Source organism: Ochotona princeps, chromosome 15 (genome assembly GCF_030435755.1).
Source record: "Ochotona princeps isolate mOchPri1 chromosome 15, mOchPri1.hap1, whole genome shotgun sequence".
Taxonomy (NCBI): Eukaryota; Metazoa; Chordata; class Mammalia; order Lagomorpha; family Ochotonidae; genus Ochotona; species Ochotona princeps.
In genome coordinates, this window is record NC_080846.1 from 33,669,352 (window position 1) to 33,682,410 (window position 13,059).

General features: G+C 36.6%; 1 protein-coding gene across 2 annotated transcripts in view; it reads left to right on the forward strand.

Annotated features, from left to right (window-relative positions):
- Positions 1–13,059, forward strand: part of PTPRQ (protein tyrosine phosphatase receptor type Q) — a 191,777-nt gene that overhangs the window by 117,370 nt on the left and 61,348 nt on the right. For both annotated transcript variants that reach the window (XM_058673398.1, XM_058673397.1), the window contains 2 exons: positions 7,048–7,169; positions 12,130–12,316. In XM_058673398.1, coding sequence (XP_058529381.1) covers positions 7,048–7,169; positions 12,130–12,316 — 309 coding nt within the window. The remainder of the gene's footprint in view (positions 1–7,047; positions 7,170–12,129; positions 12,317–13,059) is intronic.

Here is a 13,059-nt window from a genome sequence, read left to right on the forward strand (position 1 = left end):
TTAACTTTCTCTTCTCAAACTCCAATGTTGAAGTGAATGCATTTACTCTTATGACAACCTTCTTTCTCTTGATTTAGAAACTGGAAGTATGAATTTTGTTCTGTAACATCAGTTCCATTCCTGCCTTATCATTAGGGTATAATTCAACAAAAATTCAGCTTTCTTTTTCCTCTACATTTATTAAGGAATTAGGGAGAACCCTAAACATCTCAAATTTTCAGTGATCCTAATATTGCTATGACTAATGTCTCGGACCCTTTCTGATCAGGTCTAGTAACTGAATTCAGAGCCTATGTAGATGGGCATAATAGAAGTAGAAAAGTTTATTAAGTTTTCTTGATAACATTCAAAGTGTTTACATTCTGCATCCTTTATAATTCTAAATACCTACACTTGATGCTTTATATGACAGTCATTTCCTGCACAGAACCTGCTCTCTTAGCTTTTGAGTGGGACTTAAACAAGACATCATGGTGATGTGAAAGTGCCAAGTAGAGAACATTTGCTGTGACTTTAAAAATGACAATATTCAGATTACATTAAATGTAATTATTTTAAGGAAATAGTAGTAATTGTATAAAGTAATAATTTAATAAAGCATTCAGCTCCATAGTTAATTCAAGAAAATTCTGTGGCTGGAATGTTAAATAAGTTCGCTGAAATTTAAGTAAAGTATGTTGATATCTCATTTGAATAGAAATTGGTATATCTTTCTCAACAACCATACCAACAGTTAAACAGTTAGAGGAAAATAAAAGGATTAGTACTATTCGATATTAGATTAGAAACTTGGTACTCAGAAGATATTATTTAAGCTTTTAGCACTTAATCCAGCCATCATCCCTACCAATCAAATTATGTGAAACTTTTCTTGACATGAATAAGCTCAATCTACAGTTTTGAAGTTTACGATAGTCTTGATATTTTACTTTTTAAACTGTGTCTTTGATATTTATTTTATTCTAATTATGTCTATATACAAATGAGTGGGAGGATGAAATATCAACTTTTATCCTCACCCTACTGCTGAATTTTGTGGAAGGCCTTGCTTAAATTATGTTGACTTTTTTTGGGCAGAACTTCAGTAGCAAAGAAGTGGTAATATTTTCTTATGTGCCTGTGGAACATAACGACTTATTATAGGAACTATTAAGTATATATATTTATTTGAAGGGCAATGCAACGGAGATTTCCTGTACGCTGATTCATTTACCATGTGCCCACACACCTCTAACTTGGGACTAAAGCCAGACTCCCAGAACTGAATCCAAGTCTCCTACTTGGGTATCAGAGACTCTTGAGTGTTTGAGCCATCACCTGCTCCCTCTCAGCATACACATCATTAGTAAACTAGAATCAATCGCTTCTCGGCCTTTTGGCTAAGATCAAGTGTAGTAAACTAGAATCAGTAGTGGAGCCAGGACTCAAACTCAAGAAATCCAGTATGGGATGTGGGCATGTCTCAAGTGGCATCTTAACCCACTGCATGAAAAACATCAGTAATGGAAGGAAGTGGTTAAACTTATTTCAGGTTAAACTTATTTCAAAGTTTTCCAAAAATTATAATGAAGACCAATGAGTCTGTGCACTGATGCATGTCCCCTGCTGATCATCAGCTTCCAAACTTCCCCAACATTCACCAAAGTAGTGATTAAGTCCCCTTACCACACTTAGGACCAAGCTATAATCACTGGTTGCCTAATTGCTGCTTTCATTAAATGGCATGTGAATGTTATAAGTGATTCCTAAGAGGCCGTTGAACTTGAACTGGACAAGTGGGATGCTGGACTCTGTATGGTGTAAACTTTTAATTAGGGAATCTCAACGGAACTTGAGCTGTGGTTATGCATCAAGGTGAAGGAATTCATGATGGGGGAAGGGTTTGGGGTGAAGGGGGGGGAATCCCAGTACCTATGAAATTGTGTCATGTAATGCAATGTAATTAATGAATAAATGAATATTAAAAAAAAATAAGTGATTCTTAAACCTATACCACAGTCACTAGTGCCACCTGGAGGGCATGTTGATTACTCAGTCCTACACCCCCCCATTTCCAAGTCAACAAGCCTGGGGTGTGGCCTTTTATTTTGATTTTCTATGAATCCTCCAATGGTGTTGGTGATACTGTCTCTCCTGAAGTTCACTTTTGGAGGACCACAGTTATAGAAAGTTGTCTTATAAACATGATCCTCTTCTAGGAAAAGATATGCCACCTGAGCTTTAAGTAATTTTACTAATACTAGAACATTTTAAGTCTCACCCAGCACTGCTAAGCATTGACAGTTAAAGCACAGTGATGACGGGTTGCTTTTGCTTTTTGTGCTTTTTTCCAAGTTAAGGCAGCCTGAAAGGACCTTTGATTCTGAGTCCAAAAGTAACTCATTTAGGTATCAAGGAAGATTACCATTAAAATGAAATCTAAAACTGTAAACATCTATAAGTACTCATCAAACAGTTCAATTTGGTGATTCTGAGGTTTACAGAACTTGCCTTATGCTGTTGGGAGTCTGACTATAAAGCAGATTAGACTTGTAATGTTGCAGCAGATATTTCATACACCAGCAAGGTATTCCATCCCAGCCAGTGAGACCAGTGGGTTCTAGGAAACATCCGACAATGAGGAATGACAGCTAACTATCACAAGCGGTGCAACCAGTGGGCAAGGATGTGTTCTGAGACCTTGATGTTCTGAGATATGGTGAATCCAAATGCTGAGCTTCTCCAGGTCCACTGATGTCCTAAACTGTTTAATTTAGGAATCCATCCCATCAGTTAGATTTCCTGTTTCAGAGAGTTTAGAGGAGAAGTCACAGCCAACTCTTCCAGGGATGCAGCAGAGTCATGTGCTGGATCAACATCAACTGACAGTGGTAACAGTTGTTAGTACTTGCTTAGCTGGGAAACCATGTAGCCTTTCATTTAGTTACGACACTTGCTAGGGATCTCTAGTGTACCCAGTAGTTAAGCCAAAGTATTGCAAATATTAGATCCTTAGAGTAATCTCTTTGCTGAACTTAAATTCAAGCAGATGGACAACTTAAATTCTAGGAGAACAGAGCTCAGGATTTCTTCTCAAAAGATTGTTTAATGTTTACTCTTTTAGAAAAGTTACCATTTTCTGATGCAGTAAGGACAAGTGATTTCTATAGTGTTTTTCATCAAGTAATTAAATATACAGGCATCTGGAGATGGAAAAATTAATAGCAAGTCTTTGTGCTTATTGTAAAAGTGTAGAATTAGACATATCAAAGCCTACGGCATATCAAGCCTGCGGCATTGGCATGGGGGCATTCATACTTTTATATCTGCAAGGCAAAATGATGGTCTCTCCAGACTCACCTTTCAGCTAACGCACTTAGCATCGAGACACAGATGGATGGGAAAGATGACCCTGACCCACATAAGACCCACATTCCTCTGCAAGGATAGAAGCATGATAATCAGGAAATGATGGTTGTTAGTTACAGAAAATGCATTATTGTGAAAACCAGGGGGAAAGTGCTTATAAGAGGAAGTGATTGGATTATGGGAATGAGAGAATAAAGATAGATCATTCCTACTGAGTAAATTGCTGTGATTTATAAGAGAAAGGGTATAGTGATATCTTGGCCCATTACTCACCAGATTCATTTCACAAACAATCCTAAATCAGAATGTGACAGTTTATAGGGAGATAAACAAAGTCAAAGATGTTTATAAGGGACTAACCTTTTAAACTGGTGTATTTTCTACTGTTTGTAACTTTACCACATCTTCCTTTGATTTGATAGTTCTCATAGATACAAACAATCTGGCAGGCCTCCTTGTCTAACTTTCATATTAATTTATGTTATAAAAGGGAAAAATTATGCAAAATGTAATTTGGTATGCATTTGTGAAATTTTGGCCAATTCAATTAAAAGTATTCTCAAAGAACTTGAAAAGTTTATGTGCTCATAATATTTGGAACAAAAACATCTTTATATTTTATAATAGACTTGAGCATTCTAAGTCTTTTTAAAACATCTATATGTATTAAATATATAAATATAGACAGAGGAACTATGTCATGCACCTAAATTATCATGTATATTTGATATAATGTTTTTTAATTTGGATTTATGAGTTCTAATTGAAGAATATAGCTTGATAAATATAGTCTGAGGTAGGTTTTTTTCAGAGGGTTGGATGCCAAGTATGCTTGTGTGACAAGATAGGCAGTTTCCTCAACAAGATTACTCAAAGCTCAAACGTGCTGTAAAGTGAGTTTTTTTTTTCTTAAAAGGAAAAACAAGTTTTGAAAAAGTTCAAGGAATTTAATTTAAACATAGCTGAGTGAGGAGCTTTTTTTCTGTTTTAAGAATGATTGATCCATTTTAGAAGTGAGAATCTTAATAGAACGAGTGTCTCTCCCCAGCTCTGTTTATGGCAGCAGGCACCCCCTGATGATGGCTTTGGTTGCTATCATTACAGGGTGGTGGCAGAGTTGACATTTTACTCTGAAATTCAAGAAGTGAAGCCTTTAAAAATGTGGAGACATACTTGCAAGCTAAGCTTTCCCTAAGAAAGTTATTTTGGATCTGTCCTCACTTGAGAACCGCCCCCCCCATATAGCCATTATGAAGATCAGAAACTATGTGGATATATTTCTCCAGAAAATGTTTCAAACACAAGCTGCACTTGCATAGTCACATGAAAAATATTAGCAACTTTCTTAGTCAGAGAATATGCTCAACAAGTTATCTATTATGCCTGAACAACATAAAATGTGACATTCTACTTGCTATAATGACCTGGGTTCAAATTTGTTTATGTGAAAAGCAGAATGGGAAAGGAAATGAGAGGAAGTGAGAGAACCTTTTATCTACTAGTTGACTGTGAAGATGCCCAGAAAAGCCAGGACTGGTGTAGTCCTCCACCGGGAGCCAGGAACTCTGTGAAGGTCAGCCACACGGGTAGCAGGGATGACAGTACCTGAGTTATCTGTTACCCAGGTCCTGCTAACTACTGTGCTGTCAAACTCCAGATCAACTTTTTTTTTTTTACTTTTTTTGTTAAATTTTTATTTTGAATTTTTCAATTTTATGGTACAATTTCGTAGAGGCTGGGATTTCCACCCCCAAACTCCCACCCCCCAACAGATTTTTCCCATATTGCTACAGGCCATGCAGTATTTGTGATTCTGCTTGTAGCGGCTCACTTAATAACATGTAGCTGCAAAAATAACAGAATTGTATCTGTTTTATCCACTTTATGGCTGAATAGTATTCCACTGGGTGTATACATGCTGACTTTTCCTATTTATACCACTTAAGCTATATTGCGTATCAGAGATATCATGTTTCTTCAATCGTTCTTGTAGAATTATAAGTCATATTCTGCAAAAAAGGTTAATAGAGAATTGTCTGATTTCACTTATAGTTAGTCTACAATCCATCCTTTTTGTGGAATTAGAGGCAGAAAATGGAGCATTGAGATTCACAGAGTATGTTATGATTTCTCTAAGCAGGTTTCTGTAAGATGTGTGTAATGTGACTTAATGTCTCCGAGCCTAAACCTATCCACGCATTGTTTAACATCGCGCATAAAGAGGGTTAAAATGCAATTTGCTTAGGAAAAGTTAGGTATTACATTTCTAAGGAATGTCTTGCTTTGGAAAATGAGTGGCCAATATTGAAAATAGATTGCATTCTTTTTCGAGATCTTTCCAAATCTGGTGTGTAATGACCTACAAAGTGAGTTGGCACTCCTGAGCTCACAAAGCTAGACGTGATCAGGTTGTGCATGGTGTGTATATGTGCCTTGATTTATTCTACTTTAGTCATTTGAAAAACTAGAGGCCCACCTCCTTCATTACTAGCACTTTTCAGCCCCTCAGACCTCTGGATCCTGCTGCTCCCTCTGCTGGATTTTTGAGCCAGAGGACTCGATGTTCAGATTATTGAACAGTGATCAGTAGCGCAAGTAGGAAAAATATGTTTTTCACCTCAGGGGCACTTTTCCTTAAGATTTATTTATTTTTGGGCCCAGTGGCATGGCCTAGCAGCTAAAGTCCTCGCCTTGAACGCCCCGGGATCCCATATGGGCGCTGGTTCTAGTCCTGGCAGCTCCACTTCCCATCCAGCTGCCTGCTTGTGGCCTGGGAAAGCAGTCGAGGATGGCCCAATGCTTTGGGACTCTGCACCCGCGCGGGAGACCCGGAGGAGGTTCCTGGTTCCCGGCCTGGGATCGGCACAGCACCAGCCGTTGCAGCTCACTTGGGGAGTGAATCATCGGATGGAAGATCTTCCTCTCTGTCTCTCCTTCTCTCTGTATATCTGACTTTTTTAAAAAAAAGATTTATTTATTTTTATGCATATCAGAGTTCCTAGGTTAATATATCTGTAAAATTCACTGTGACTGAATCTGTCTCAACATACAATTAAACCTTCTGATTTACAGTGAGTTTACACATTAAAAATTTATGCAAAAATATTTTTAATGGTACATTTAAAAATATCACTTCTTGTTTTGTATTCTTGTTAGAACAAATTAGGCAAAGTAGAAAAATTGTACAAATTGAATAATTTATTTGGAAACATGAATTCAGGAAACAATATTTGCCATAACAGATCAGGACACTTGGATAATTTATGTTCTATTCTGTGCCCCTAGTATGACATTCAAAACACCTTGCGTTGTAGCTGTCCAAGTTTCCACTTTGAATATGTGACTCTCTTTCTGTAGTCAAATATTTTCTTGTAACAGTCTCAAAATAGCATGGCTTAGGTCATTATTTTTAAAATAAAATGGTATTCAAAACGATTTCTTCTAGCAAAGCTAATCATTCTTCTAGTTTAAAAAACCATTGTAATTGTAATTGACTTTTCACATTAAAGTCCTTTGAGTATAATAACTAGTTTTAAAACTTCTCTTGACTTGCTAATGCCTTTAACATACTGTGAACTATAAATTAATGTAAAATTAATTTTCTACTTCTCATAGTCTCTATTATTAGCTTTCTATATTATTGTTCTGTGGCACACACTGACTGAAATATAGGAGGTAATTGATTTTCTATTCCTGTAGCTCCAGATGGTCCTCCTGAAAATGTGCATGTAGTAGCAACTTCACCTTTTAGTATCAATATCAGTTGGAGTGAACCTGCTGTCATTACTGGACCAACCTTCTATTTAATTGATGTCAAATCGGTAAGACGATTATCATCTTCTGTAAAGGCAGTATGTAACTTGATTTGGAAGACAAATTTTGAACTAGACTATTTGAAATTTAGTCCTAGCTCTGTTGAACTTTAGGTAACTAACAAAACCACTCTGCTACTATGTTTACATCTATAAAAATTATTAATAATAGTATGCATGGTATACAAGTCTTTGAGAATGAAAATTTCAAAATGCATTGTAATATTTATGTATTTAAGTGTTCAGCATTTGTAAACTGATAGAAACATGATTAGTATTCATTCTTAATTTATAGAAAATATTTGTGAACAGGTGGTTATGCTGGTAGTGATACATTGGAATACAGTGGGGAGGGACTTATAATACAAGATGAGGAGGGAATATGATCAGGTGAAACACTTTCCAGAGATAAATGCTAAAAATAATGAAGGAGACCATGAAAGGAAAATGGGAATAGAGGTTTAGAAAAGTATATCTCGTTGAGAAAAGACAAGTGAATCAACAATTCCAGATCATTACATTCAGAAAACAATGCAAGATGCTGGTACATGAAACTGGATGAGGAGAGCAACAGTAGATCAAGTTACAGAGTTTGAGTTTTGTGTTAGGTTAGGGATGTGTACCCAGGAATTAAAACACGTAAGTGATATAGCTTTTTGTTATATAGTACTACAAATTGTGAGCAGTAGGAAAGTGTGCAAACTTATCCAAGAAAAATTAAGAGCAGAGGAAATATAGCAAAGGAATAGGGTGAAAAATACTTACACTTTTGGGAGAAAATGAAGCCAGTTATTAAGATGCGTGAGAACATGATTGTCAGACACACTACTTGAAAAAGCAAGGAGGAACATATCTGTAGGGAAAAAAGATGATTTCGCTTTGAGATATTCTCAGTTGGCAAGGCCTGGGAATCCTCTCTATGAGCAGTATTAAAATATGAGCTCAGGAAAGATTCTGGATTTTCTGATTTGGCTGACTGTTAGAAGATAGTTGATGTTGTGAGAGTAGATGAGACCGACTGGGGAATGTATAAACTTACACGAGAACCTGAGAAAAGTATTCTGGTAAATACAAACACTAAAATATGAGACTGTCAAATACACTGAAATGTAATTGACCATAGATGAAGGAAATGTAAACATAAAAGTCAGACCTTTCACCTAAAATCAGATGCTCAGTAATGTAGATTACACAGAATGGTTATCTAGAAAGAAGACAGAGTATTTCCATGGTGCCTCGCTTGAGTTTGGCGGAATCTTATGACCCCTCTCCAGTGGTCACAAATACTACATTATAGTGCATAAGTTATGATGACTCTGCTTCTACTTCTTAAAAGTTTTATTGTTTTATTATCCTTTATATTATTAGAGATCATCCTCTCAAAAGATCCATCAAAAGTGAATTTAAGGAATTTTTACCTTTTTTTTTTTAATCTGAAAGTTAAACTTACAGAGAGAAAGACGGGGAAAGGGAAAGGTCTTCCACCTCTGGTTCACTCCCCAAATGTCTGTCCCATCCAGCACTGGGTTTGTCTGAAGCCAGAGCCCAGAACTCCATCTGATTCTTCTATGCAGGTAACAGGGACAGAAGCTGTTGGTCCCGCTGCTGCTGCTTTTCCAGGTACATTAACAGAAAGCTGAAGCTAAAGTGGAGCAGCGATGAGTTAAACTGTTGTTTGTATGAAAGACGGCAGTAAAGCTAGTGGCTTGCCTTGCTTCACCACAATGACATACCTAATTTAAGAAATCGTTGACATTTTTCTATTTGGCCTTCTGTTGCCCTTCCTTTTGTAATGTGTACTTTTGAAGATTTTCATATATGAACAAAAAGTAATCAATGAGAATGACACATTTGCTGTTAATATGAGCTAAAAAAATGACAAAGTGGTACTCTGCCAAATTGAGGATACTTTATTAATTAAAATAATTGTTCCTTAGAATTTGTGCTGAATGGAAAAAAAAGACATCTTAAAATATTGTATAAGGTCATTATAGGTTGCCTACTCAGCTTCAAAATGAGAAATAAAGGAAAAGGAAGAGAGCTCACATTTTTAATTGCATATTTTATACAAGTTACATATCCGTTTATCCATAGAAGTATTCTTGTCATAAAGTATGTAACAACATTTTGATGTAGATGTCATTGCATTAATTTTGTATGAAGGAGAAGTGAGGCAAAAAAGACAAATTACAGCTCCCTGAGTCAAAACTTGGCTAACAGCAGATAGTGGTGTGGCAGGGAGAAGCAAGCTCAGCCTACAGCAACTAACACTTGCTAGTTTAAAATATAGTATCTGGGCCAGCATTGTGTTTAGCACCTTGTGTTTCTTGTTGTATTGCTGACTCTGTGTGTCAGACTGTTAGTCCTGGTTGGAGTCGCAGCTGCTCTACCTTTGAACCAACTTCTGTTAACACACCTGGGACAGGAGCAAAAGATGACCCACGTACTTGGGCTCCTGTTCTCCTCTATGCTGGAGAACCAGCGGTTACTAGCTGTTTACTTTCAGTTACCCCACCCATGGCTTTTGGCACCATTTATGAGTGAGCATATAGGTGGAAGATTTCGTTTTTCCCAATCCTTCTGTCACTCTGCCTTTCAAAGGAAGGAAGGGACAGAAGGAGGGAAGAAAATGTCTATGTGTGCCAGTTTTTATGCAAATACAGGGTTTGGATAGGTGAATACAGGATAGAGAGACAGAAGACTCCTACCAACATCCTTTGGATTCAACCCTAGCAAGAATTCAAATGCGTTGTTGTGCCTCACTGTCTCCAAGTCCATGGCATTAAGCAGAAGCATTTAGTCTGTCCCTCTGAACTCTCTCTCTCTTTTCCTTGTTTCTTCCCTCCTTTTCAGTCAGTTACTATTTTAAATTTTTTATTGTTCCTGGCACGTAGTAAAGGGTACAGTTTATCATTTTAGTACATGTATTTAGTGTGGAATTATCCATTCAAGGTAATTCATGAACACAGATTCTTTTTTTTTTAAAGATTTATTTATTTTATTACAGTCAGATATACACAGAGGAGGCGAGACAGAGAGGAAGATCTTCACTCCCCAAGTGAGCCGCAATGGGCCGGTGCTGCGCTGATCCGAAGCCAGGAACCTGGAACCTCTTCCGGGTCTCCCGCGCTGGAGCAAGGTCCCAATGCATAGGGCCGTCCTCAACTGCTTTCCCAGGCCACAAGCAGGGAGCTGGATGGGAAGTGGAGCTTCCGGGACTAGAACCGGTGCCCACATGGGATCCCGGGGCGTTCAAGGCGAGGACTCCAGCCGCTAGGCCACACCACCGGAATGAACACAGATTCTTAAATACACCTTAAATGCTACCCCACTTATGACAGATATGCACAAGCTACCAATATGGTGGAGCTTAGTTGCAGCTCATTTCATAAATATGTCGCTGTCAACATTTAAGACTGACTGGTTTTCAGACCAAAGAAGGACATGCATTTGGCACTATAGATGCAGCCTGGATCCTGCAATACACTGGCCACTAAGGTATAACATTCATTCTTTCCTTTTAACAGAGAAGTCCAGTGAACTGAAATTGACCATCTAAAATGATTGATATCATCCTGGATGATTCTCTTTAAAGTAATGCATTGGTATAATTTTTTTCATTGATTCCTCTACCAATTTACTTAACAAACAGTTATTGAGTAGATTTTTGAGTAATATGTAGTGGACACTAATTAAATACATACAAGCTTTCCACAAAGTAGATACATCTGATTAATAGGCTTGTGTCTCACTTTAGTTTCTTTCCTTTAGAGAAGTAGGATAACTTCCTCCTCTGCTCTGTATTAAAGTGGGAATAGTTTTGATCTATTGCATTTGGTTATTTGCAATGCTAGTGTTCCTGATCAGTTTTTCACCGTATCTCTCTTATCAATATCTTCTTTAAATTAAAAAAAGTTATTGTAAAGAGCATTTGAAGAACACAGTGAATGGGTATGTATGTATACACACACAGTTTCGAAAGTTACAGGGAAAATAAAGTTGAACATGAACTGAGTAGTGCTGCAATTAAGGTACTTGAGAGTAGTCTGTATAATAGAATTTGGAATTTTTGCATGGTTAGCACAGGAGATGTCCATTTATTTAGTGCTATAAATGTTAGACAAATTTAGAATTCTACAGTGAGTAGATCAAATCCCATCAAAGATAAATTTAACAAATTCAAACAGCTGCCTATAGCATTCCTGAAGATACTTATTTGTACGTGTTTAGGAGTTACAATACCCACAATTAATTGATTTCTTATCCAGTTCATGTACTGTTCTAGATTACAGATTGTCAAAGTCATGATCAAGAATTTTAAATGAATTGCAAAAAATATATATATAGACAGAAAATGCCAAAGTATATTTCAGACAGAAGTTGAATTTTTGAAAATTATGTGTTAGCTATGAAGAACAGATATATATGTAAAGTTTTGGTTCAATTATAATGTAAACATAGATACATGTATAACATCTACATATCTATATCAGTAGCAAAGTACCTCAGATTGTTCATAGAAATTTGATTTATGCTACGGTAAAAGGTTTCAAATCATGCAAACTTTTTTCAGAGTATATATCCCATGACCTTTTGGAAGATCCTTCATGTGTATACATTTCAAAAATTTTTTCACAAACCAAAAGAAACATTTTAATTCAATCTTTCCATGAACCTTAAAAAGTAGCCTCCTATCAGTACCGTATGAATTAGGTTACAAAGCATGTTTCCTCGTGTGGGTGGTAGTGTTCAAAACAAATCAGACTCTGTATGTATTTTACTTTTGATTACCAAAATAATTACTGATCATCAACCTGTTCTGGTAGCACTTTAGATTATACACAGGAATCTAATTGTAAATAAGCAGGTGAAAGTTGCCTAAATAAGTGTACCCCATGTCGCTTTGTATCTTACGGTGCTTTGGATATCAAGTGTTGCTTCCTTAATTGTTGGCTACTATTTCCTGTAGGTAGATAATGATGATTTTAACATTTCCTTCATGAAGTCGAATGAAGAAAATAAAACCATAGAAATTAAAGATTTAAAGATATTTACGAGGTACTCGGTGATGATCACTGCATTCACTGGAAATATCAGTGCTGCCTACGGAGAAGGGAAGTCCAGTGCTGCAGTAATCGTTACTACTTTAGAATCAGGTAAGATGTCTTCTGCAATCATCGTTAAGAGTGGCTGAACCTTAACTGTCTTTCCTACAGTTCCTCCCACTCTACACTAAGAACAGGTGTCACAGGAGGACTTTAAAATGCATACATTAAAAAATTCATTGATTCACTGTGATTGCCAGAAATCAAGCTGTTAGTTTTTGAAGCAGAGTGGAATTTTCCGCACGATAGATTGTAAATGCAGAGGCATATTGAAGGTACCTATTTGTACTTTTTTGTACTTATTTAATTCATTAATCATTTCAAGAATTGTTACCTTACGTAAGGAATGATTTTTTCCACTATCTATTGCCAAATAGAACCTTATCTATAAAATTCCATTTTAATTTTTCTGTCCATATTTAAATGAAAGCTTAATAATATTCAATTACTAAATACTCCGGAATTCGAAATTAGAATCTAGATACCAATTATCATGATTGGTTCTTTTCTGTTAGTTAAATGATGTGTTTAATTATATAACTGATAAATGTCAGAATCCATACAGATTTCCTCCAGTTCCCTAAACAGGGTCTGAGTGAATAATAAGAATTAATTGTGGAAAGACAATCTCCTAGGACGTGCTTGCCCCATGCTCCTTCAGACTCCTGATGTTCTTAGCCACCAGATATGTCATTGGGAAAAGCAGATGAAGGGAGGTGCTGCTATAGTTTATTTGTTGCTATCTATGAGGTAAGTATAGGAGGTAAAAATATTTTTAGCAAGCTTCCTCCCTT